Here is a 26,308-nt window from a genome sequence, read left to right on the forward strand (position 1 = left end):
ACGTGCATCCTGTCCCACAGCCTCTCGCTTGTATCCTTCCCGTCCGGTCCGTCGGGGCCTGGCTGCAGTCTCCCTGTAGTGTGGGGTGTGGTTTGCAGTCAGCTGCCCCTACCCGCCCCTTCAGGGGCATCCTGGGCTGTCCCAGCAAAGACCAGCCCACTCCCCTGGACCTGGTGGCCAGTACTGGGAACGGTGGCCACAGTGGAACTGAGGGGCTGCCTGGGGGCAGCTGGAGAGGGGGGGACTGGGTCGTGATTGTGGGGAAGGGACCAGACCAAATGCCCCCTGGAGTGCCCCGTGGGCAGCAGCCCCGTGTCCTGAGCCGGCTCATTGGCTGCTGGATGGGTCCCCGGCCTCCTGCATTGGCTCCCCAGAGGTGGGGCGGGGGGCAGCAGACTGCTTCTCTCTGCTTCCTGCAAACTGCACACCCCTCCACGCCAGACCTCTTCCTCCATCCTCAAGGCCTCGACCCTTCCCTGGGCCCCTCCAGCCCCAAACAGCTTCTGCTGGCATCGAATCTCTCCCCTGAGACACCCTAACCCTACTGGTTTCCAGAATTTCCCCAAGAAGGCAGCACACATGTGCATCTGTTTATTTCATGCATGGAGACGTGTCCCCAAACTGGAGGAGGGGCAAGAACATGGATACAAAACTGGTCAGCTCAGATGGCACCACCACAGCTTAATTTACGGCCCTGTCGGTGTCTGCATGTGCAGAGCTTCACACACACACACACACACACACACACGGCATTTGACACAGGAACAGAGGCCAGTTGACAGACACTGTGTGCAGCCTGCCTAAAATATTGCAATTGTGTTTATTAAAAATGTGTGTGAAGGGAAGATCGTGCATCCATCTGAATAAAGTGTCCCCCCTCAGGCCCAGGCGGGGATGCCCCCCAGGCAAGCCACGCTCACCTGTGCCCGCCCCAGCTTGGCATGTCCCGGCTGAGGGAGATGGGCTGGGCCTGTGAAGTGTATGAACTGGGCCCCACCGTGTGGACAGCACAGGGGGCAGAAGGAAGCCCCATTGCAGCCCAGCCGGTGCCCGGAGCCCACCTGCAGCCCGTCCAGGACAGCGTGGGCGGGGACTCGGGAAGGAATGCTCTGTGTGTTGGGCCCCCAAGAGGACCTGGGGTGCTGGCTTGCTCCTCAGAGCCTCCCACTCACCCCTGCTGAGGGGCAACACCTGGAGCCCGGGGGCTCTCCTGCCCCTCCACCATCAGCCCCCCTGCGGCTGCCTGGGGAAGGGGTGATGAGGCAAGGCTGCCAGAGAGCGCGGCCCAGGGTGAAAGTGGCATTTGGCTTCAGCATTAAGGCCAGCGTGGGGCAGAGGGCCCTGTGGGAAAGGCCAGCGCCTCGCCAAGGGTATCCCGTGTGGCAAGCCCCCCCAGGTCCCTCCTGCTGTCCTGTGGCCATGGGTCCCTCTGTCCACAGGGGCCGTGCTCACGGAGTCTCTGCCTCCATGGGGCTGGCTTAAAGTGCTAGGTGCCTGGGAGGGAGGCTCGGCCTCCCCTGCCCACTAGTCCTGCAGACAATGCCCACGCCGTCCCCACCGGGCTCTTATTTGAGGATGTAGTTAATGAGCAGCTGACATGCCAGGAACACGCAGAGCAGGAACCAAGAGCGAGGGCTGTGCAGGGGGCCCAGGGCTGGGGCCTGCCTGGTGCGGGCCGTGGAGCTCAGCATGGCCGAGAGGTGCCTGGAACGAGAGGGCGCGGTGGTTCAGCCTAGGCCAGCCAAGCAGCACGGTGAGGAGTCTGGCCCTCGGGTGAAAACGGAGCCGGGGGGCTCGCGTAGGGGAGGGCCCCAGGGCACAGTGGCTGCCTGGGGCTCCCTGGGCACACCCTCCAGGAAGAGGGGTCAGGGCTAGTGGAGCTGGGGCTCTCACATCCCCCCCTCCCACCTCCACTGCTGTGGGCTGAACAGAGTCTGCAAAGTCCTGTGTTGGAGTCCTGACCCCCAGCAGCCAGAACACAACTGTTTGGAGGTGTGACCTCTACAGAGGTAAATAAAGTAATGGGGTCACTAGGCTGGGCCCTCATCCCACAGGACTGGGGGTCCTTGTGAGAAGATAAGGTCAGGACACAGACATACACAGAGGGACAACCCTGTGAGGATGCAGGGAGGAGACGGCCGTTGTCTGCATGCCTAGGAGAGCAGCCTCAGGAGGACCAGCCCTGCTCTGATCTGGGATTTCCAGCCTCCAAGCCGGGCAGGGGCAAATGTCTGTATCTGAAGCTGCCGGTCTGGGGCTTGGTTGGCAGCCCAGGAAAGCTGCAGCCCTGTCCTGGCCTCTTGACATCACTGTGTCTGGACCAAAAGCAGAAGCTATTGGCTGTTTTTCCTCCACCTCCATCACAGCAAAGCAGCAAATCTCCTTCTATGGTGCCCCAAGCCCCCTCCAGGTTCCCACGGCCTGCAGGCCGGGCTCCTCCGTCTCGGTCTCTCACCTCAACTCCCCCTCCTCCTGGCAGCAGCCATCCTGTGGTGCCCGCCACTCTGGACTGACCTCTGCATTCCCCATTTCCAGCTCCGCCCTGCCCAAATGCATCCTCCTCCAGGAAGTGCTCCCTGATCATGGAAACCACGTTCCTCCCCTACTCTTACAAGGTGTCGAGTCTCCGTTTCCCTTGGCCCTGCACAGCATCACGGTGGAGCTGGTACCGAACGGTGAGAAACACCTCTGGCCCCCTTGGGTGAGTTGCAGGGGAGTAGGGCTGCCTCGTTACAGACCTTCCTCCGGCCCCAGGGCCACTGCTGTGAACCCCAGTCCACACACTGGGAGACTGAGGCCCAGACAGCCCAAGGCTTTGCAGTTCAGAGACTTGAAGCCTTGACTGGAGCCTGGCTCTGGGGCAGGGCTGGCGAGCAGGGCTCTGTCTCCCCGCAGGGGGCGAAACCGAACATGTTCCCAGGACTCCCAACATGACTCGCTGTTTCCGAGGTCCTACTGGTCTTGGGGCTGGGGGGCCACTGCCGCCAGCACCTCCTTCCAGCTTCCATCTAGCTCCGCCCCTCACCAGCTCCGGCCGTCCTGCACTCTGACCCCGTACCCCCCAGCTGGTCCTTCGAGGGCGGCCCACCTGTGCAGCTCCTGCTGGGCCTCCCGAATGGACAGGATCGCCTCGTGCAGCACCTGCAGCCGCCGCGCCTCCTTCCCACACCGAGGGCACGGGCTCTCGCAGCCTACAGGCGTCAGGAAGGAGCGGGGAGCGGTGAGGATGGGCGGGTGGGGGCCCGGGGCCACGGCCCGCCTCCTTGCAGCCCCTGCCACAAGAGGGAGGTGGTGCCCACCCCGGAGGGAACTCCCAGGCTCAGCCTGATAAGCCCAGGTGGGTCAAACGGGGAGACAGGCACTCCCTGAAGACAGGGGACCAGGAAGCTGGGGCCCAGCTGGAGAGTCCCAGACAGGCAAGCCCCGCCCCTCGCCAAGGGCAGGCTCAGAGCCCGGCCCCCTCCCGCGGCCCCGCAGGCTTCCCTGGTCCAGAGGGGCCGGCCCACAGGTCTCACCCGGAACAATGTCCTCGTCCGCCTCCTCCTCCTCCTCCTCCTCCTCCTCGTCAGAGAGCTCGGGGCAGGACTCGGGCGTGGAGCCGCTGCTCTCGGTGACCTGGCTGTGGCCGGAGGGCTGGTCGCTGGGCTTGCGGAGCCGGGGGTTGGGGGCGGACCCCTGGGGGGAGACGGAGCGGCTGAGCCGGAGCCCACCCACACCCACCGCACCCGCGGGGCCTCCTGTGCCGGAGAAGAGGCGGCCGGCAGCGGCGGAGGCTGCTGGCTCTGGGCGGGTGACAGGCCTGGCCCTGACCTGACTGCAGCGCCCACCACCACCCCACGACCCCCAATACAGGGGGAGACGACGGGGTCGGGGCCGTCGGACTCCGGAGCCGGCAGGGCTGACCCTCTCAGCGCGCTGACGGCAGGGGCTTCCCCAGCGTGGACACAGGGACCCTCGGGCTGGCCAGCTTCAGAAGAGCCTCCAGAGGACAGGGGTGCCACGTGACCGCAGGCCTGTCCCCGCGAGGGCCCGGGGGGTGCCCGACACCCTGCATGGGAGCCCTCGGCCCCGATGAGTGTGGTCAGAGCCGGGGCAGGGGGCTTCCCACACAGGCAGGTTTTGTGGTGTGGTGGAGCCGGTGCTGACCAGAGAGGCTGAGGAGAGGGAGGAGGGTGAAGAGGCCTGCCCAGGGGGCCTCGTGCGGGAGAGACCGGGCTATCTGCCCCGGCTGAGGGGCTGCGGCATGTGGGAGAAGGGGCTAGGACACACACAGCTCAGGAGGTACCTCGGCCCCCGTTTGCTGGGGAAATTGGGGCCACTAGGCAAAATGGGGGAGCCCACCCCTCCCTGCCCAGGGGGGAGTGTCCCCCAGTTGTATGCACAGTGGGCGCCCAGTGGGCGCTGTTCCACACGTGGGGCCACCCTGGGCTCCCCCCGAAATGGCACCTCTGCCAGAGTGCTCCTCCCTTGTGCTCCCCAGGGCCTCTCGCTGTCCTCCCCACCCCACCCCCACCCCCTGCCTCTCCCACCCTCCTCACCCACCCACAGAGGCCCAGGAGTCTGTGCAAATGCCACCTCCTCCTTCTCCTGCTACTTGGGCAAGCCCCTGGGCTGCCCTGAGGCTCAGTGTTTCATCTGTACAATGGGATACTGCCCGGCCGACACCGCGGTTCTGGGGAGCGATGGGGCAGGGCCATTGCACCCCAGCACAGTGCCCTGAACATGGGGGTGTCCCAGGAACTGCGTGTCCTGCAAGTCCAGGGGTCTTGGCCCCTTGCTGGGTGGGAAACAGGGACCCAGGGGGACACCAGGGGAGACCCTGCTGGGATGTGTGTGGGTCAGAGTGTGATGGGGACCCAGAAGAGGAGGGGGCGGAGGAGCGCAGGCCGGGCCCAGGGGTGGTTCTGACCTGGTGCCTGGGCCCCGGGCTGCCCAGGAAGGCGGTCTGGCCAGCCATGGTCCCCCGCTGCAGGGTGTGCAGGACCCCATCTTGCTCAAACTGGGCGATGTCCTTCAGGGGGTCCCAGGGGCTGTGGCTGGGGGGGTCCAGAGAGTGTGGGTTGGCAGGGGTGGTGTCCCCCACAGTGAGGGGCCCCCTCCCGGCCCAGCCCTCAGCCTCTCATCAGAGATGGAGCCCCCAGGGGAGTGACCACAGCCTGCCCCCGTGAGCAGCCCCCGCGTGGCCCTCCCTCCCCATCCGTCAGGGCCAGGACAGTGGCGGTCTGCCGGCAGCCCGCCGCGCAGCCCAGGCCCAGTCCGCCGGCACTCACTTCTCATATCGGTAGTGCCACTCCTGGGTGGCAGGGTCCAGGTGGAAGAGCTGGGGTGTCCAGGGCACCAGGTTCTGCTGGCGCTCTCGGGCCCGCTGCCGCTGCGCCTCCTCCAGGGAAAACTTCTCCTGTGTGGCTTTGTGCTGGTCACCCTCACTGATGGCCCTGGTGACGTGCTGCCAGAGCCTGCGAGTGGAGCACCCGCTCTGAGCCAAGGGGACCTGGGCAGCCTTGTCCCTTCACACTAGAGGGGAGGCTCAGAGCAACCTCCACTTGACTGCCTCCAGTGACAGGATGCTCACTACATATCAGGGTGCCCATCTCTCCTGGGCACTGTTTATTTACCATGAGATGGTTCTTTCCTATGCTGGGCGCACACTTGGCATCAGCAGGGCCCTCCCTACAGAGCTCACTCTTCCCCAGGCCTCCCTTTCTCTCCATCCAGCTTCCCACAGCCGGACGTGTCCTCTGCCACTAGGGATCCCCTCGGGTCTGTCCTCGTGCCAGGGACATCCAGGGAACATGCATCCAGGGGATCGCAGCTGCCAGCCTGGCCGCTCCGGCTGGGGTCGGAGGTCCTGCAGCGCCCAGGCCTCACCTCTCCGACTCCAGCTCCGTCTGCTCTTCCAGCAGCACCGTGTACCGCTTCAGCCGCTGCCTGCGCACCTCTTCGCTGGGGTTCCAGAAGAGCTCGGTGCCTCCTCTGCCCTCCTCCTTGATGAACACTTCCCTGTCCTGCCCCAGATGGCCGGGCGGGTCAGAGGTGCCGGCCGTGGCCTCCAGAGCCCGGGCCCGCCCGCCCGCCCGCGCCTGCCCGGAGGCGGGTCTTACCCAGTGTCCCGTGAGCCGCGCCAGGACCTCCTCGCCCGACGTGATCTTCCCCGAGATCTGGTTGATGCTCGTGCTGCCCCCGAAGAAGGGCTGTGGGGACATGCCCGAGATGGACGCGGGTGAGGGCGCTGAGCTGGGGAGCAGGAGGGGCCCCTTCCTCGTGGGGGTGCGAGCTCCCAGCCCCGGTGCACAGAAGGGGCGGCCACACTTGCCCGTGGCCCAGCCGGAGCTCCAGGGTGCAGGGTCCCTGACAGACCTTGGTGCCCCGTGGTGGGGACGGGCCTCGGCCTCTCCTGGCTCTGCTGTGTGGTCTGCGGGCAGCCCCTTCCCCTCTCTGCACCCCTCACAGGGCCCGGCTGTGCTACAGGAAGGCCAGGAGCTGCTCGCCCGTGTGCCCCTGCTCAAAAAACCATCCCTGGGCACAGAGAGGGTGGTGGGGGACCCCCCCAAGGCCTCGCCTCTCCCCTGCCCGAGCCCCACACCCCCCAAGACCCTGGGGTGGCTGAGCTGCCTGCGCTACCTTGAGCTTGAACTCCAGCTCAGCCTGCAAGCTGTTCTTCTCACACTCAATGGTCACCCTGCCACCCAGCTCCATGGTCATCGTGCCGTAGAGGATCCCTGCAACACAGCCATGGCGGGGGTCAGGGCCGCCCTGGGGCCCACTGAGCCCCCAGGCCTCGGTGGAGTCCCAGCAGCGCTGAGACGGGGATGAGTGTGTCAGGCCCCGAGGGTGAGAAGGGAGCAGGGATGACAGGTGCTCCCGGGGGCCAGCGCTGCCAGGAGGGTGAAAATCGGACCTGGCTCCTCACGGGCCTGCTACCCCCAGTGGACGGGGTCTCTGGCCCCGGGGCCTTTGCTCATGTGAGTTGCTAAGTCTCAGAGACACCCTCACCCTTAACTGGGTCACCTCCTCCAGGAAGCCCCTGTTCCAGGCTCCCAGGAGCCCCACTGTCCCCTATGAGACCCTCATCACTGTGGGTCACTTGGCTGCACAGTTCCTGCCCTGCGTGGGTCTGTTTTAACTTAATACGTCAATGTTTTAATTAGCAAAGGAAAGCATGAGTCTTCTATTTCTGGTCAGATGGAAGGCTTACTCTGAAAGAAAGAAATGAGGAAGGAAGGGGAGAAGAGAAGGAAGAAAGGAAGGATCACTGTCACCCTAAGACACTTAGAGATGTGGGGTAAAATATGTCTTTCGAAACTTCTTAAAAAACACAAGCTAATTGAAGTAGCAACATGGCGGGAATCACCCCCAAATCCTCCAGGCACCCAATGGAAAAGCTACACTGAAGGGAGGGGCCTCCGAGCTGCTCGGGCGCTTCTCCAGGACAGGGCGGCGTGGGGTCAGAGAAGCAGGTGCAGGGCCCCGCGTGTGGGGTGAGGGCATCAGAGGCCCTAGAACTGTCTACAGCCGGCTTTGCGGTTTTGACTTTGGAACCAGGCACCTGTTTTCATTTACAAAATTATTTTAAAGATGAAATAGCAATTCCTAAAAATCCAAAGTGTAATGAAACTAAAGCCCAGAATGAGTGTCCCTTGGTGGCATGACCTGAGTGGGGAGTATTCAGTGACCTTACAGATCCCAGTGGGACCTACTGAGGATGGGAAGGAGTGCAAAAATCACAGCCCATGCTGCCTTCATGGCCTTCCCTGGGGGCTCAGATGGTAAAGAATCTGCCTGCAGTGCAGGAGACCCGGGTTCAGTCCCTGGGTTGGGAAGATCCCCTGGAGAAGGGAATGGCTACCCACTCCAGTATTCTTGCCTGGAGAATCCCATGGACAGAGGAGCCTGGCGGGCTATAGTCCATGGGCTCGCAGTGACTCAGATACGACTGAGCAACTTTCATCCTGCTGGCGGGCGGGGCTGTGTTGTTGTGAGTGCTGTGGGTAGGGTGTGAGTAAGATAGAAAGTGATTGTGGTGGGCTCATGGAAATGGGCTGTCTTGTATGGGAGAAAGACATTTCACATGTGCTAAATGGGGTGGACAAAAACCCACTGTCTTGAATCTGGATTGGAAACGTAAGTGTGAACACATCCGTTTTAATCTTAAAAAAACAAAACATTCTATGTTCAGCTCAGCGGAAAGCCCTAGGGAAACAGAGACCAGACCACTCAAAGGAAGCAGACCTCACCTCCAGACAATGGTGTCTAAGTCTAAAATAGCTCTTCCTAGTCGGAGAAGGCAATGGCACCCCACGCCAGTATTCTTGCCTGGAAAATCCCATGGACCGAGGAGCCTGGTGGGCTGCAGTCCATGGGGTCGCTAAGAGTCGGACACGACTGAGCGACTTCACTTTTACTTTTCACTTTCATGCATTGGAGAAGGAAATGGCAATCCACTCCAGAGTTCTTGCCTGGAGAATCCCAGGGACGGGGAAGCCTGGTAGGCTGCCGTCTATGGGGTTGCACAGAGTTGGACACGACTGAAGCGACTCAGCAGCAGCAGCAGCAGTGGAAAAAACCAGAGACTCCCTGGAGAAATGGCTGATTCATGGGCTAGAGCAGAAACGCCCAAGTCTCCTGGGATCAAGGCAGGAGGAAGCAGGCTGCTCGGGCTGGGTGTACCAAGGTCCCAGGGCCAATCTGAGGGTGCCTGCCGGCCAACGTGGCACAAGGAGCAGCCAGCGTGATTCCAGCTGGAATACTCTTTATGATCATGCATGTTCTGATCAAACCATGCTCAAAGCAACATGACCTCACCCAGGACCACCTTTGGAGGACTTCAGGGGGAAAACTCATTACTGTTTTGAAAATGCCAGGCTGGATGAATCATAAGTTGGAATCAAGATTTCTGGGAGAAACATTATATCAACAACCTCAGATATGCAGATGATACCACTATAATGGCAGAAAGTGAAGAGGAACTGAAGAGCCTCTTGATGAGGGTGAAGAGGAGACTGAAAGAAACTCAACACAGAAAACTAAGGTCATGGCATCTTGTCCCATCATTTCACACACGGCAAATAGAAGGGAAAAAATGGAAGCAGTCACAGATTTTATTATCTTGGGCTCCAAAAATCAATGTGGACATAACGACATCCAAGAAATTAAAAGACACTTGCTCCTTAGAAGGAAAGCTATGACAACCCTGGACAGTGTATTAAAAAACAAGAGACATCACTTTGCTGACAAAGGTCTGTATAGTTAGTCTAAGCTATGGTTTTTCCAGCAGTCATGTACAGATGTGAGAGTTGGTCCATAAAGAAGGTTGAGTGCTGAAGAATTAATGCTTTCGAATTGTGGTAGTGGTAAAGACCCCTGAGAGTCCCTTGGACTGCAAGGAGATCAAACCAGTCAATCCTAAAGGAAATCAACACTGAATATTCATTGGAAGGACTGATGCTGAAGCAAAGCTCCAATACTTTGGCCACCTGATGCGAAGAGCTGACTCACTGGAGAAGACCCCGATGTTGGGAAAGATTGAAGGCAGGAGGAGAAGGGGACGACAGAGGATGAGATGGTTGGATGGCATTACTCACTCAGTGGACATGAATCTGAGCAAACTCTGGGAGACGGTGAAGGACAGGGGAGCCTGGTGTGCTGCAGTCCACAGGGTCACAAAGAGTCAGACATGACCAAGCAACTGAGCAACAACAACAACATTTGGAAAAGAGAAAAAATCTGGCATTTATCTGGCATGTGCCAGACCGAGTGGCTAAGCATGTGGTAGTGAGTGGGAGTTTCTCTTTGCAGAAGATTGCCTGCTGGCTGGAGGAGGAGCAAGGGACCATCACCACTGGCGGTACCGCCCAGGTTAGCGGAAGCAGGCGCTGAGAATCCACATCCCATCCCTGCCACTACCACCTCAGAGATGGAGGCAACTCGACATCTCGAACCTCGTGGCGGGGAGGTGGGAACTACCTGCTGTTGTCTTGTAGGAAGAACTGTGCCTGAAAGTGATCAAGCCTCCAGGGATGAAGTCAGCCTCCAGATTATAGAGACTACGTTCAGCTACACCACAGACACAGCCAGTAAATCCAGACTGGAGGAAACCCCACACAAAAATGATCTTATTCCTTCAAGAAATACATTGTGAGGGGAAAAAAAGGTGCAGGGTCATACCGAGCACCAAGTGTGACCCTCACCTGGAATCCTCTTCAAACAAATGAACTGTGACACAGGTGTGTGCGTATCTACACACACCTCGGCTTCCCTGGCGGCTCAGACGGTAAAGAGTCTGCCTGCAGTGCAGGAGACGGGCGTCTGACCCCTGGGTCGGGAAGGTCCCTGGGAGGAGCGAATGGCTGCCCAGTCCAGTACTCTTGCTGGGAGCATCCCATGGACAGAGGAGCCTGGCGGGCTGCAGTCCATGGGGTTGCCAAGAGTCAGATTTGACTGAGCAACTAACACTTTCATGTATATAAACATACATGCATTTATGACAATTAGGGGTCTTTGAACACTGACTGTGTATCTGATGATTTTAAGGAAAGAGTCTTGGTTACTTTCTCTGCATACATAATGACAGTCTTGTGGTTCTGGCTAAGAAGGGGAACCCTTACCTCGTAGTGAGTGAGTCACTACCATGTAGTGAGACAAAATGAAGTGCAGATGATGTGATATCTAGACTCTACTTCAAACGAATGCGGTGAGGGGCGTGTGAGAACAAAGGAAGCAAGACACCCACAACACAGTGCTGTGGGTGCTGGGGTGTGGTTGGGAGGCGACCTCTGTGCTTTCACATGTGTTTGATGTATCCTGTAACAGAAAGTTGATGAAAAACAAATGCACTGATGAACGGGTAAGCATGCAAATAAATAAATAAGAGTAATCCTCTGGGAGAAAAAGATAAGAAGAGGAGGGGAGGAGGAGAAGCATCTGTCCTCTGAGCAGCGAGGCCTTTGTGGACCTGACCCTTGGTGTCCTGTGGGAAGCAGGACAGAGGGGCTGCCCCAGAGTAGCAAGGAAAGTGTGTTCTGAGCCATTTCCATAAAACTGGGGCTCTCACCTCCCTACACCCTCGGCAAAAGGAGAGTAAAGGAAAAAGTGGTACTGGGCACGGTTCTCAGGGTTAAAGGGCCTCAGCTGGGAAAGAATCCGCCTGTAATGTAAGACCGGGGTTCAATCCCTGGGTTGGGAAGATCCCCTAGAGAAGGGATACGCTACCCACTTCAGTATTCTTGGGCTTCCCCAGTGGCTCAGACAGTAAAGAATCTGCATGTAATGCAGGAGACCTAGGTTCGATCCCTGGGTTGGGAAGATCCCCTGGAGAAGGGAAAGGCTACCCACTCCAGTATTCTGGCCTGGAGCATCCCATGGACAGAGGAGCCTGGCGAGCCACAGTCCATGGGGTTGCCAAGAGTCACATACAACTGAGCGACTAACACTTTCACATACATTAACATACATGTACTTATGACAATTAAGGGACTTTGCAGCCATGAAATTAAAAGACGCTTACTCCTTGGAAGGAAAGTTATGACCAACCTAGATAGCATATTCAAAAGCAGAGACGTTACTTTGCCAACAAAGGTCCGTCTAGTCAAGGCTATGGTTTTTCCAGTGGTCATGTATGGATGTGAGAGTTGGACTGTGAAGAAAGCTGAGTGCTGAAGGATTGATGCTTTTGAACTGTGGTGTTGGAGAAGACTCTTGAGAGTCCCTTGGACTACAAGGAGATCCAACCAGTCCATTCTGAAGGAGATCAGCCCTGGGATTTCTTTGGAAGGAATGATGCTAATGAAACTCCAGTACTTTGGCCACCTCATGCGAAGAGCTGACTCATTGGAAAAGACTCTGATGCTGGGAAGGATTGGGGGCAGGAGGAGAAGGGGACGACAGAGGATGAGATGGCTGGATGGCATCACTGACTCGATGGACGTGAGTTTGGGTGAGCTCCAGGAGTCGGTGATGGACAGGGAGGCCTGGCGTGCTGCGATTCATGGGGTCGCAAAGAGTCGGACACGACTGAGGGATTGAACTGAACTAAACTAGTCAAAGACACTGATTTGAAAATGCTACATACCCTATGATTCCAGCTCTTTGACCTTCTGAAAAGAGCAAACCTATGCAGACAGTGAAAAGACCAGTGGTTGCCAGGGGTTTGGGGGAGGGGGAGGGAGGAAGAGGTGAATTCATCTATTCGTGTGTAACCATCATAAGAAATCTTAGGGTGGTGAAACTATCCTGTGATCTTGTAATGATAGAAACAGTTATTTGTCCCAGTCCATATAATTACACAACAAAGTTTGAACCCTAATGTAAACTACAGACTTAAGTTAATATTCAATAATAATGTGTCAATACCAACTAACCAACTGTAACACTGTAGCACACTAATAAAAGATGTTTACAGTAGGGAATTCCTGTGTGTGTGTGAGTATACTCATGTGTGTGTGTGTGAGTATACTTTGTGTGTGTATACTCATGAGTGTGTGAGTATACTCATGTGTGTGTGTGTATACTCATGTGTGTGAGTATACTCGTGTGTGTGTGTGTATACTCATGGGTATGTGAGTATGCTCCTGTGTGTCTGTGTGTGTGTGAGTATACTCGTGTGTGTGTGTGAGTATACTCGTGTGTGTGTATACTCGTGTGTGTGTGAGTATACTCGTGGGGGTGTGTGTATATTTGTGGGTGTGTGTGTACTCCTGTGTGTCTGTGTATGAGACAGTATACTCGTGTGTGTGTGAGTATACTCATATGTGTGTATACTTGCGTGTGTGAGTATACTCGTGGGGGTGTGTGTATAAGCATGGTTGTGTGTGTACTCCTGTGTGTCTGTGTGTGTGAGAGTATACTCATGTGTGTGTGAGTATACTCGTGGGGTGTGTGTATACTCGTGTGTATGTGTATACTCATGGGTGTGTGAGTATACTCGTGTGTGTGAGTATACTCGTGTGTGTATGTGTATACTCATGAGTGTGTGAGTATACTCGTGGGGGTGTTTGAGTATACTCATGTGTGTGTGAGTATACTCGTGGGGGTGTGTGAGTATACTCCTGTGTGTGTGTGTATACTCATGTGTGTGTGAGTATATTCGTGGGGGTGTGTATATACTCGTGGGTGTGTGTGTACTCCTATGTGTCTGTGTATGAGACAGAGCATACTCGTGTGTGTGAGTATACTCGTGTGTGTATGTGTATACTCATGAGTGTGTGAGTATGCTCCTGTGTGTCTGTGTGTGTGTGAGTATACTCGTGTGTGTGAGTATACTCGTGGGGGTGTGTGTGTATACTCGTGTGTGTATGTGTATACTCATGGGTGTGTGAGTATACTCCTGTGTCTGTGTGTGGGTATGTGTGTGAGTATTCTTGTGTGTGAGTATACTCGTGTGTGTGTGTGTGTGTGTGTGTGTGTATACTCATGCATGCATGCACGTGTGTTGGGACAGAGGGGGATATGGAGCACTCTGCATTTTCTGCTCAAATTTTTGGAAACCTAAAACTACTGTTAAAAAAAATCCTATTAATTAAAAAATAAAAGAAATCCTATAACTGAATCACTTTGCCATATACCAGAAATTGACACAACATTGCAGGAAAAAAAAAGGAAATCTGAACCTTGAACTACTGCAGTGAGACTGCAGAACACCAGAAACAAGAGAAGATCCTAAAAGCAGCTACAGAGAAAAGCATACCATGTAACAAGCAGGCTGGCGCTGACTGATCACAAACCAGGATGGAAGCTGGAAACAAGCTTACAAAGCAGAGACAGACCATCTGCCCAGAATTTCATACCCCGCTAAACAGTCACGTAAGAGGGAGTGTGAAACAGATCCCTTCAGCAGACAAGAACCAGGCTGTTTCCCCGAGGGTGATGGCCTGGGCTCTGCTCCCTGGGGCGGGGGCACCACAGCCTCTCACCTTTGCAGTGGGCATAGGGCATGGTGAGGCTGTAATCCTCTGCCCGGTTCAGGAAGGTGAGGGTGGCCTTGCCATCCAGCAGAGCTGACAATGAGTTCCCTGCAGAGAGACACGGGGTGGTAAGGACAGTGAGTGGAGCCGGATCCTGGGGACCTGGGCCCCCACGCCCACCCCAAGTCACAGGACCTGAGCTCCCTTCCAACAGGTGGGGAGAGCCCCGGGCACCTTGAGCGGTGTGACTATGGGTGGGTAACTTAACCTCTCTGAGCCTCAGGTTCTGTGAAAGCCCCAGCCAAGTTGCACAAGGTGTTTATCCTGAGGAGTTAACTTCAGCTGCCATGTGTTAGGGTTTATTTCAGTTACTAAAGCTGGGATTCTTAAGGAGGAGGCTTTGACCCTTTCAAAACCAGGGCCTCTGCTCTGATTTTAAATACCTCCGGAGAGAGGGTCTGGCCCACTCAAGGGTACACAGTCAGTGACGGAAGCACAAGGGTTGAAAAGGTGGGCAGAGCCTATGCAGTCAGCTGGGTACACAAAGGCACTCGGGCCACCTGTCCACCAGTGAGAGCCATGACAAGGCCAACCAGGTGGAGAAGGCAGGGAAACCCGCAGTGCCAGGCTCCTGAGGTCTGCTGGATGGAACGTCCTGCGATGGCCAAGCTGCTCCACCCTGTGCCGTGGGACACGGCGGCCACCTGTGGCTACCTGCGCCGTGGCCAGAGTGACTGAGCGGCCACCCAGTAAGTTTCATCTCATCTGAATTACTTTAAATAGCCACGTGCGGCCAGCGGTGCTGGACGGCAGGCCGGCCCTGAAGGCACCTTTGCACGTAGTCCTTTCTCATTATCCTCCCAGCACCCCTGTGAACCCCAAGGCTGAGGGAGGGATGGGAGAAGCCGCCTGGGGGCCTCTGCAGACCCCAGGTTCTAAGCACTTTACCCCGCGTGGTCCCTGCTAGGAGAGGTGGGGAGGGACATGAAATGGCCCCCGTGGGAGGTCTTGGTAACCCCTGAATCTGGAGCTCAGTCCTCCCCCCCACCCCATTTCCCCAAGGCCCTGGGGAGACCCCAGGGAGCCGCTCCCCTCTCACCATAGAACCGGGACTTGGCGGTGATGCTGCCGCTGATGCAGAAGCCGTCCTTCCGGTTGCTGACGTGGAAGGCAGACACGGGTGGGTGGTGAGAGACCTGTGGGCGGAGAGGCGGCTCGTGCAACGGCCCCAGCAGCGGGCAGCCCTGCCCACCCCCAACCCTCCGGGTCCCACCCGCCCCCCATCCCTCCAGCCCCAGCAGCGGGCGTGAGGGCAGTTTTGTCTTGGGACTCGGCCCAGGAGCTGCCTGCCATCCCCGTGTCCCACCCAGCCCACCCCCCCACCCCGCAACCCCAAGGACACATGGCTGTCATAGCCACGGTGGGGTCTGCACCCCCTGGGAGAATCCCCCTGGCGGCAGTGAGGCCAGAGCTCTTCTGACGGTCCAAGGTGGGGCCGCCCAGAAACAGGCCTGGGCTGAGACACTCCCCACCCGCCACCAGTGCCCGCCCACCAGGGTGGCCCTTGCCTGCTCGGCGATGTAGAAGGTGTGGCTGTTGGTCTGGGGGTGGAACCAGCAACAGCGGAAGGTCTCCCCCAGGATGGGGTTGTAGGGCTTCTTGATGCCCTGCAGGCAATGAACAAGAGGCTGGCTGAGGCACTGGGGACGGGGACGGCCAGGGACGCCAGCTGGGCTGGGCTGAGGACCGAGGGACGGTGAGGGGGCTGCCCCTGCCCACGGCCCGGCAGGCAGAAGATCTCTACAAGGGACGCCCAGTTTGCAGCCAGCGTCTGGGAACAACACCCCACTCCTGCTCCGGGGAGACTATGCTGTGCCCATGATTTCCATTCGGGGGCGGGGGGAACAGCCTACAAGGTGGCATGTCCACATCTCAGCTCTGAGGGGCTCTCAAGACCCTGACCACTGCACACTCTCCCTGGACGCCCAGGAAGCCAGTGCGCCGCCCACTCAAAGCCCCCAGTGGCTTCTACTGACCTTTCAAGTGGGAACCCAAGTCCTCCAGCACGTCCTGCGCCCAGCTCTGCTTCCGCCACACTCACCTCTTTTCTGCTCCCCAAACAGTCCAAGTTCACCGGGGAACAATCTCCCTGTCTGGAGAGCCCTCCTCCCGGGTCTCCTGTGGCCCAGCTCAGACTCCCCTCTCCCCATCTGATGTCCGTCAACTGCAGCTGTGCGCGCACACTCGTGTCTCACCCTGGAGACCGGGGCTCTGTGACTGTCTGCAGAGCCCCCAGAGGTGTGCCTGCGCGTCCACAGCTCCACACTCTGCCCATCAGTCCTTCTCTGACCCAAGCTTCCTAGAGCCAGCTCTGAGCCGGCTCTGCAGCAGCCAGTGTGCTGTCCTGGGGAGGTAACCTGGCACACGGAGCCCCCTCCTCTGAGAAGTCCTCCGGAGTGCGCCCACTGTCCCAACGGCCGCTAAGCATGCGCACACCTGGCTTTGCCCAGGGCCTGCATCAGAATGCAGAAAGCCCCAGGAAGAGTGGGGAGACCTGGTCCCATCTGCAAACTGCTGTGTGACTCTGGGCCTTCCCCTCCCCTCTCTGAGCCTCAGTTTCCCCTCCTGCACAGTGGAACTAGAATCCTGGGTCCCATGGGACCCCAGGCCCCTCCCATCACTACAGCCAGAGGAGCCCTGCTCTCATCAGAGACCCAGATTTGGTTCTCAAAAGAGGCTTCATGCCCAAAACCCTTGGGTCCCCAGGGTTCCTTGAGGTTCGGAGTCCAAAGTCCTCTTCTTGGCATTGCTGTGTGGCAGCTGTTTCTCTGAGGTGTGGAGGGCCCAGCTCGGGCCTTTCAGGGATCGGGACGACCCTGTGGGCCGGGCCCCACCAGCAGGTCCCTGGGTGGGAAGTCTGGGCCCGGCCCCCCATCTCTGAGGACCTACGGGGACAATCCTGGGGTGGAGAATGCCCCTCACCCCCGACTGCAGGCAGGGGTGGGTGCCGGGGGCGGGGCTGAGTGGACCTCCCGCTGGCCGACCCCCATGCCTCCCCAGAAGGTGCTCTCACCTTGGGCTTCTTGTAGAAGCCAGACAGGTACCATCGCAGCACAAGCTTGATGCGGCTGTAGGCGTCCTCCTCCAGTGCAGCCCTGCAACCACAGCCGGGGGAGCCCTCACTCCAGGTCGGGGACCTGGGCCTCTCTCCTCCCTTTCCCGGGCCCCTCCCTCCTTCCGTTTCAATCTCCATCAGCTTGTTGGAAACCCAGGCCCTTCCCAAGTTGCCCTGTCCTGATGATGGGAAGTGTGTGTGTGTGTGTGTGTGTGTGTTGGTGGTGGGGGGTGAATCTCCCACCTCTGGGAAATCCGGTCAGGAAATATCAGGGCAGCTCCCCCACTGGGGCAGCGAGGGTGCGGCTGGCTCGAGGCTGGCAAGGTGCCGCCTCCAGGAAGCCCCCGGGATGCTCTCCCCTTCACCTAGCTCCCTGTGCGTGGGCTCCTGAGCCTTCAGGCCCCTTCCAACCTCAGCCTTGTTCAGCCTGAGGGTACAGTGCCAGGACTCAGGTGCACAGAGGGTGCTAGGCTCCCCTGTGATGGGGGCCCTGGTGGACGTGGGGCGGCCCCGCCCTCCCAGCCCAGCAGCTCCTCCCTGGAGTCAGGGCCTCTCGGAGGCAGAGCGTGCAGGGGCCGGGACGCTCTAAATCCTCGGGGGCGGGTGCCGGGCCCTCCCCGTGGCACACCTGGAGAGCAGGTCGGCGTGGCAATAGTAGTCGGAGAGCTTGTTGAGGAACGAGCGCGGCTCGAGCACGAAGGTGGGCAGTGCCACGCGAGACAGGTCCATGCCCGGCCGCAGCTGCTTCAGCAGGACCCACACCAGGCTCTTATTCTCCTCCGACACCGTCTCCACCTGCGACGCCTCGCCCCGCTAAGGGCAGAGGGGCCGGGTCAGGCCAGAGCCGGGCGGGCGGGGAGCCTCGGCGCCCAGGGGAGCCGCGAGGGGCACACTGTCACCTCATCCGGGGTCCCCCCAGCCCGGCCCCCATGCCCAGTGAGCCTGTCCTGGCCCCACCTGACCCCTGCCTACTCCAGCATGTGTCCCCCGAGCCCAGAGGGGTGCCTGCTGGCCCCAGCCAGCTGCCCTGTGCCTTGGTTCCTGGCCAGCCCAGACGACCTGGGCGCCCTCTGCGCCTCGCAGTCCGTGCCCCGCCTGACACCTGTCTGCACACTTCGTGCCGCGGCAGCAGGGAGCACGTGTTCACAGACACCTCGTCCCGCCCCAGGCCGTCTCCACCCAGGGACACAACAGCGGTGCTTCGGTCCAGCACCCCCTTCAGAAGGGGGCCTTCACCCCCCCAGGACCACATGGGGCCCCCTCTCTTCCCTGAGACATCTCACCCTCCCCATAGCTCCAAACACTTGCCAGGGAGAGACCTAGCCCTGGAGCTTTGGGCTTTGTCTGCGCAGGGGGGTAGGGGCGTGGTGGACAGGGAAGCTGGGGACCGGGTGGGGGGCTCTGTCTCCCAGAACACGCCCACCACAGGCCCTCAGGGGGGCAGAACAATCTCAGAAAGGGTCATATGGGTGTCTGAGGACGGCTGGCTGGTGGGACGGGTGATCCCAGTCAGGGCTGGGACCCTCACCCTTGGGGAACCGAAGCCCCCGGGTGATGCCAAGCCCCTCTGCCCTCCCTGTGGACCCCCAGGACCTATGGATCCAAGGTATTGGTCCTGGGGTGTATGTAGCTGGACCTGACTCCCCGGGAGGCAGCAGCACGGGGATGCCCACAGCCTGCCCTGCATCAGGATCCGCCCCCTCCTCCTCCTGCCCTCAACTCTTCCCGGCGTCAGGGTCTTTTCCAACGAGTGGGCCCTTCGCATCCCTACCAGGGCTCTCCCCGAGTCCCGTCACCCTGGCCCACCCGGTCCCAGGCCCTCTGGGTGCAGCAGAGCCGACGAGCTCTCCCGGAGGCGACGGCCAGGCATTGCCTCCACGGCTGCAGGGGTTGGGGCTCTGGGCGGGGCGGACTCTCACCTCCCCCAGCTCCTCATGGTCCTGCACCACGTAGGTGGTCCCTCTGCGCCCGGGGCCCGCCGGGGCCTCGGACTGGTCGCTCCCGCTCTCGGTCTTCCGGCTGTGGTCATGGGTCTCGTTATCCGACTCCTCAGCGTTCTCCCTCTCCGACTTGTCCGAGAAAGCGTCGTTCTCCAGGGAGGACCCGTTCAGTCTGGAAGGTGGATGGGGCCCGTGGGCGGCTGGTCGCGGTGAGGCCAGGCACCCCCACCTCTGGGCACACACCCAGCACGCCCACCAGGGGTGCCCCTCCCTGCTGGGGCCTCACCCCCATCTGGGTGTTTAAAAGCCTCGGCGATGGGCATTGGACGCTGTTAGTCCCAGTTCACAGATGAACACACTGAGGCTCCAGGGTCCACCTGGAGTGGAGGAGGCCTGCCTTTTGGGCCAGGGCGTGGGTGGCCAGACCTCTACGGCGTTTGCTCCCCATCCCCTCCCCACGTACAAGGAGACCCCGCGTGTTGCTGCCAGGAGTCCCCAGCAGGCAGGAGACCCAGGCTCCTGGGAGGGGCTGGCCCCTGCCCCCCGCACCCCTGCTCACGGGAACAGGTCCTGGTCATGGATGGCACCCGAGGCGGGCAGCCCGCAGAGCGAGGAGGGCGACCCGTCTGGCGAGGACCCGGGCTCCCCGTCACGGCCCTGCTTGCAGGCGCTGAGTCGCAGGAGACTGGAGCACCGCAGCGCCAGCTCCAGGGCGTCCAGCCAGCAGCGGCCTGCGGGCAAGGGTAGGGTGAGCGGCCCCCAGCTCGGGAGGTACCCAGGGTACACGGGCGAGCCCCCTGCCCCGCTGCCCGGGAGCTGGCCCACGCCCACCCTGCCCTTCCTCAACAAGGCGCCCCCGCAGGAACCCCTACTCCTAGCACATGGTTATTCACCTGGTTACAAAGGACTGAGGCCAGGATGGGTGAGTGACCACCTCCAGGTCACACGGTAAGCAGGACCCCGTATGCTAAGTCGCTTCAGTCATATCTGACTCTTGGCGACCCCATGGACTGCAGACCACCTGGATCCTCTGTCCATGGGGTTCTCCAGGCAAGAATACTGGAGGGGGCTGCCATGCCCTTCTCCAGGGGATCTTCCCGACCCAGGGATGGAACCCGCATCTCTGGCGTCTCCTGCACTGGCAGCTGGGTTCCTCACCACTAGAGCCCCCTGAGACGCCCTCTGTACCCAGAGGCCCTGCAGGTTCCCACCTATGGAGTCGGGGCCAGGGCCCTCCCGGATGGAAACCACCCCCACAGGTCGGGGCCCGGCCCGGCCTCTGCGGCTGAGGGCTTTGGCAGGCCTGGAGCTCAGGGCAGGAGGGTGGGTGGCAGGCTGGGGAGGGGCCTGCTGAACCAAGGCTGAGGAGGCAGCTGCTGTGGCTGGAAGAGCCCTGGGAGACGGGGGGAGGGCCGACCTGAAGGGCAGAGCGGTGGTGGATGGAGCCAGCCGCCTCCAGTCCCAGCCCTTGTCCCCAGCCTCCTGCTGCCTTCCTGGTGGAGGCTGCCAGCAGGTTAGACCTGGGGTTCAAGCACTTTGAACTCATTTCTTTACTTCTACAAGCCTTTAAAGTATGACCCTCCTGGAGACAGAAAATTTCCTTCCCTAACTCTCCTCCTCCAGGAAGCCCACCCTGATACCCTCAGGGCCTGCGGACGTCCCTCCTCCCTGACCATGGCCCCCAGCCCCATTAGGGACTCGGCTCACGCCTCAGCCCAGCTGGCCTTGTCTGAAGGTTCTCCGCTTGCCTCCCCCAGCAGATAGCAGGCTCCATGGGAGCCCACGCCGCCCTGTCCATCCCAGGGCCCAGGAGGGGTGTGGCACCGAGTAGGGGGGCTGGGGACAGAGGGTGGCAGTCAAGAGACTCAGGAGTGTCAATGCGGCGTCTGGCCACCAGGGGGCAGCCGGGAGGCCCAGAGTCGCGTGGTCAGGCCAGGCCGCCTTGGGCCGCGCCTCGCCCGCCCCGGACCACTGGAGGAAGCCTTGCGCCGGCTCCCCGGGGCGGGAGACAGCGGCGTTTACTCGGCGAGGCCGCGAGAGGGCGCCCCAAGCACGCGCGGGTTCAGGAAGGCGCATCCCTCCGTCGCGGGCAGTTCAGCCAGCCTGTCTCCCCAGTCTCCCCAGGTGGTTGGTAAAAGCAGCACCTGATGATTCAATGGTGCCTGGCACTCAGCCATTGTTATCTGTTAAATAAGGTCATCGGATTCTCATAGCAGCTAAGGAGAGGGTGTTACTGCTCTCCCTTTTGCCCATGAGGGAGACTGAGGCTCAGAGAAGGAGCAGGTGATGGGTGGGCTTGTCCTGACGCCAGGCTGCCCCCTTGGATGGCGTCAGGAGGGTCTGAACCGGGGTCCCCTGAACCTGGCTGATCCCTCCACCAAGGGGCGGGGGTGCTTCACGTGGGGTCACCGTGGAGACTGGCAGGGCAGGTGGGACTCACCGTCAGACTCGGAGGCCGCCCTGAAGATCAGGTAGCTGCTGGGCAGGGGCTGCGTGATGGAGCCCACGCTCTCGCCTTTGGGGCCCTGGAGAGGCAGAGAGGTGGCGTCACCCGAGGGATCGTGTAGGGACGGGGGGAGGCACAGGTCAGGCGGCCATGGGGACCCACACTCACACAAGCACAGATGCTTCTGGGGCCTGGGGACCCCCAGGTGGGGTCAGGCCATGTAGATGCAGCAGGTAGCAAGAGCGGTGAGTGGGCGCTCCCTGACCCCCTTCTCAGCTGGAGGCCCCACCCTCGGTTTTCTCTCTGAGCCCCCGTTTAGGTGGCCAGAATCAGCACGTGCAAATCCAGGACGCTTGGTTAAATTTGATTCTCAGAAAAATTACACATATGCAGTTTAAATATATCCCATACACTATTTGGGACATACTTATACTAAAAAAAGAGCCGACTCTCTGGGAAAGACCCTGACGCAGGAAAAGATCGGAGGCAAAAGGAGAAGAGGGCGGCAGAAGACGAAATGGTCAGACAGCATCACTGACTCAACGGAAGTGAGTTTGAGTGAACTCGGGGAGATAGTGAAGGACAGGGGAGCCTGGTGGGCTGCAGTCCACGGGGTTGCAAATCGGACACGACTTAGCCACTGAACAACAACATACTAAAAAAACCCTTCTTGATCGCTCTCTGAAATCCGAATGCACCCAGGCATTCTGGACTTCATCTGGCAACCTGACCCGCTCTGGTCCTGGGCTGGGCCGCCCCCGGGTTCCGAAGGGGGAGGTCTGGGCCTGGAGCAGCCGCCCTCACATGGCCCCGTTCCCCAGCCTCTGGACAGGGCTCGACGTGTGATCTGAACCCATCAGGCCCCCAGGTCCTGAGCAGCCCCCACCCCAACATGTGTTCCACATGGAAGACCACGGACCACATCAGATCCCCCAGCCACTGAGTGACTAACCCTTGGAACTGTCAGCCCAGTTTTGGACCCCCTGCTCCTGGGGCCCCAGCACCAGGCTCCTGACTGCCGGCCATGCTCTCCTCCTGCCCAGCACCGCACCCCCCACCCCCTCCCACCTCGCCCCGTGGGGCTCTCTCCTTGCCTGGCCCCCCCCCCGAGCCCCAGAGCTCACACTGCAGTACCTTCACAGCCCAGACGGACTGGTCCAGCGGGTGGAAGAGCTTGAAGCAGAAGCCGTCCTTCTTGGAGGGCCTCTCGATGAGCTCGCAGCAGTGCAGCAGGACCGTGCCCACCCACTGGCCCACCTTGGGTGTCTTGTAGATGAGCAGCACTCCCGGCTTCAGCACGCACCACAGTTTGGTCCAGCTCTTCAGGGTCCCTCGGATCTGGGGGGAAGGGTGCTGCCGTCAGTGCCGGGTGGGGACCCCGGGGGCATCTGAACTGCGTGGAGGGGCAGAAGGACGGGGCCCCAGGCTCTGGGTAGGGTTCTCTTTTAGTTTTTAACAGAAGCTCTAAAAGATGGTGAATCCAAAGAAAGATGCTGCAGCCAGATTTACTGAAGTTCATGGAGCTCAAGTTCAAGTTCAACCTCAAGTTCAACGCCCTGCCCCAGTCCTAAGAGGAACTGGCAATAAGCAGTGATTGCTGTAATTATCAGCCTTGTGATTTTGAAATTTGTGATCATTTCTGTTTTCATTCTAAATTAATATTCACTTTTGCACCTAATTTTTATCCATAATTTTGTAGAACAAAAAGAAAAAAGAGCCCACAAAGGCCCAGAGCTCTGCAGACGCCCAGGCTCCCGAGTCTGCTTTCTCCTCTGCCCCTCACGGGAGCCCCAGGGATTCCACAGCTTTATCCCCACTCTATGGAGGGGGAAACTGAGGCTTGGGGCTGAGGGAGTTGCTCACAGCCTCAGTGAGGTCTGAACACAGGCCTCTGACCACAGCCCAGGCCTGTCCCCAGAAGCCAGCCCTTCGCCTCCTTCCTGTGTCCCCAGCAGGGGACTCCACCGGACTCTGGGCCCCCCGCAGGTCAGGGGTTCCCCCCCCCCCACCTTAAACAGAAATAGGATTTCTGTAGGCATGACCGAGCGAAGATGAGGTGCTCCTGGAGCAGGGGCTCTGGTCCAATGACTGTATCCTTGTAAGAGAACAGGACACAGAGACCCAGGAGGAGGCCAGGTGACCACAGAGGCAAAGGCTGGAGGGAGGTGGCCACAAGTCCGGGGACACCCAGGGCCTGCAGAGGTGGGGAGAGGCAGGAAGAGCCCTCCTTCTGAGCCTTGGGAAGGAGCCTGTCCCACCAGAACCTTGATTTGGGGCTTCCGCCTCTGGACCTGGGGGTCCGTTTTGGTTGCTGTAAGCCACCAGCTTGTGGTCCTTGGTCAGGGGCACCCCAGGACGTGGCTACAGCCTGCAGCTGGGCGCCGCACGCCCAGCTGTCTTCCGAGGGGCTGGTGACTCTGCGCCGTCCCTGGGGATGGCCCCCCGATGCAGCCGTGAGGTGGGGGCCCGCGCTCACCTTCAGGCTGTCGGCCATGATGACCACACTGGGGTCCGTCAGGGCGCTGAGCAGCTGCCTGGTGGCGCGCTTCTTCTCCTGGCGGTAGCTCTCCTTCTGCGCCTGGGCCCGGGGCACAGCAGGGGTCAGGGGAGAAGGCCCCGGACTGGCCCTTCCCCGGGGCTCCCACCCACGGGCGTCGAGCTAGGGGACAAGGACGGGTCCCGGGAGAGGACAGGAAGCGGGGGTGTGGGGGGGCCAGGGTGCCATCTGCCCCCCTCCCCTCATCAGGCTGGGGGTGGGGGCTGGCCGCACTGGCCCAGGCACCCCTTCATCCAGCAAATGAGGCCCGCGGCCCCTCCCCGGGCCCAGGCCCACCTTGAGAGCTTCCTTCTTGCTGACCTTGGCTGTCGGGGACACACACTCCCGGTCGGACCCATTGCACAGCCTGTATTCTGCCTGCAGGAGAGACTCAGGTTGGGGGCGTGCAGTCCAGGAGGGGAGGTGCTGGGGGTGCAGGCAGCAGGAGGTGGGAGCCCACTGCTCCCCCCGCCCCCACCCCCGGCCTGGGGGAGATGGAGTGAACAGGAGCTGGGGGGTGGCCCCGCGGGCCGACACTGAGCAAACGGCAGTGACCCTCCCCGCGGTGCCCAGGAGGCACCCGTCTCAGCTACCGTCGTGTACCCAGCCTCTGGGCAGGGAGGGCTCGTGTGTGTGCAGGGGGACCCCTGTCCCTGGAGCCCTGACAGCAGCTGCTGGTCAGGGGGCAACACCCAGGCCCCCTCCAGCCGTCCAAGGCTGTGGGGCGGGGGGAGGGCGGAGCTGCATCCACAGACACGGAAGTGACGGGCCCTCAGTCCTTTTACAGACGGGGAAACTGAGGCCGGAGTTGGGGTGTGGGGAGAAAACGTCAGGACTAAAGGCTACAGGTTCCTGCCTGCTTCTGTAAGGCCTGCAAGCCCAGGATGGCTGTTACCGTTTTGGGGGGCAGCATTTGTGGGATCTTAGTTCCCAATCAGGGATCGAACCCAGGCCGCCTGCAGTGAAACATGGAGTCCTAACCACTGGACCACCAGGGACGTCCTGGGTTTCACATTTTTAAGGGATTGGGGGAAAGAAAAAAATCAAGGTGAGATGTGGAAATCACGCAGTCCAGATTTCTGCATCCACCAGGGAGGCTCTCCTGGCAGCGGCCATGCCCGTTCCTTCCGCGCTGTCCGTGGCTGCGTGCGATCGAGGGGCCGCATCAGGCTCCAGGGACAGAGTCCTGTGGCCGCCGAGATGGAGATGCTCCCTCTCTGCTCCCCTGCAGAGGCGTCCTGCCCTGCGCTGTCCGCTGGACCGCGTGCCCCTACCCCGAGCCGCCAAGCCAAGGAGCGGGGCCCGGAGGCTGGCCGGCCCCGGCTCTCTCCCTGCACAAGGTGAGGGGCATGGACCCCTTGGCTGCCCCATCCTCTGAGGTCGCAGCCACCCTCGTTCACCTAGTTCTCGCCACCACCCAGGGGGAGGGCCCGGCCGTGCTGTGTGCTAAGTCGCTTCAATCGTGTGCGACTCTGTGCGACCCCGTGGCCTGTAGCCCACCAGGCTCCTCTGTCCATGGTATTCTCCAGGCAGGAATCCTGGAGCGGGCTGCCACACCCTCCCCTGCCCCCTTCGTCACTGGGCATCTCAGTGCCCACCGAGGCTGCGGAGCCGGTGGCGGGGCTCTGACCAGAGCTGTCCAGTGGGCCAGCTGTGCCCATGGCACTGAGTGCCAGGCAGGGCCTCCGGTGCGGGGTTAGGACGGAGGGAAGGAGGGGTGAGAGCTGCGCTGGAGATGGCGGATGTGTGTGTGAATCACGGCGGCTCTGCCCACACTCCCAGCCATGCCCTGTGGCACAGAGAGGCTCAGAACCTGCCCACCGTCACACAGCTCCGAAGGGGGCTGGACCCGGGCATTGTCACTCTGCGCGCACTCTCTGAGACCAGTCAGGACATTCGAGAGCCTGGGAAGCCAGGGGCATGGTCAGGGCACCTGGGGGACGCTGTTCCAGAGGAAACCTCTGGACTGAAGCAGGAGTGATGGCAAGGAGCCAGGTGGCAGGCTCTGGGGGCTGGGCTGATGCTCCAGCTCCTGGAGTGCTGGGGCTCTTGTGCCCAGAGCCCCAGTTTCCTGAGCACATGCCATGCTATTCCCCCCGCCCGAATGCTCTTCCCTGTTCCTTCCTCAGGCCTCACTGAGCTGCCTCCCCAGGAGGAAAATGGCCCGGACCACCCTGCTGGCATCAGACCCCAGATACATCACCCACCCCGGCCGGCCCAGCTTCTCCTGCCGTACCAGCCGCACGCACGTTTTGGTGACCTGCCAGGAGCTCCACTGTGGACGGCTTCCGCCCAGCACCCCCGGCACCAGGAGCTGGGAGCCTGGGGAGCACATCAGGCGAACGCAGGCATGAACGAACACACCCTCCTCTG

The 26,308-nt window shown here is 60.3% G+C and overlaps 1 protein-coding gene across 2 annotated transcripts in view; it reads right to left on the reverse strand.

Moving 5' to 3' along the window:
* Positions 1 to 790: 790 nt before the first annotated feature.
* Positions 791 to 26,308, reverse strand: part of OSBPL5 (oxysterol binding protein like 5) — a 67,543-nt gene continuing 42,025 nt past the window's right edge. Inside the window, exons 4-22 of one of the 2 annotated variants that reach the window (XM_055580552.1) lie at positions 24,257 to 24,313; positions 23,876 to 23,977; positions 22,534 to 22,737; positions 21,394 to 21,478; positions 19,513 to 19,684; positions 18,933 to 19,125; positions 17,642 to 17,826; positions 16,972 to 17,053; positions 15,467 to 15,565; positions 14,998 to 15,094; positions 13,908 to 14,006; positions 6,622 to 6,719; positions 6,102 to 6,191; positions 5,869 to 6,005; positions 5,271 to 5,456; positions 4,910 to 5,036; positions 3,516 to 3,675; positions 3,089 to 3,191; positions 791 to 1,704 (exon numbers count right to left, since the gene is read on the reverse strand). In XM_055580552.1, the coding sequence (XP_055436527.1) occupies positions 1,566 to 1,704; positions 3,089 to 3,191; positions 3,516 to 3,675; positions 4,910 to 5,036; positions 5,271 to 5,456; positions 5,869 to 6,005; positions 6,102 to 6,191; positions 6,622 to 6,719; positions 13,908 to 14,006; positions 14,998 to 15,094; positions 15,467 to 15,565; positions 16,972 to 17,053; positions 17,642 to 17,826; positions 18,933 to 19,125; positions 19,513 to 19,684; positions 21,394 to 21,478; positions 22,534 to 22,737; positions 23,876 to 23,977; positions 24,257 to 24,313 (2,415 nt within the window). In that variant the 3' untranslated portion in view covers positions 791 to 1,565. Of the gene's footprint in view, positions 1,705 to 3,088; positions 3,192 to 3,515; positions 3,676 to 4,909; positions 5,037 to 5,270; positions 5,457 to 5,868; positions 6,006 to 6,101; positions 6,192 to 6,621; positions 6,720 to 13,907; positions 14,007 to 14,997; positions 15,095 to 15,466; positions 15,566 to 16,971; positions 17,054 to 17,641; positions 17,827 to 18,932; positions 19,126 to 19,512; positions 19,685 to 21,393; positions 21,479 to 22,533; positions 22,738 to 23,875; positions 23,978 to 24,232; positions 24,314 to 26,308 lie in introns of both variants that reach the window. The other variant, XM_055580551.1, reaches the window with a different exon arrangement.

The sequence above is a fragment of the Bubalus kerabau genome, chromosome 5 (assembly GCF_029407905.1).
Source record: "Bubalus kerabau isolate K-KA32 ecotype Philippines breed swamp buffalo chromosome 5, PCC_UOA_SB_1v2, whole genome shotgun sequence".
NCBI lineage: Eukaryota > Metazoa > Chordata > Mammalia > Artiodactyla > Bovidae > Bubalus > Bubalus kerabau.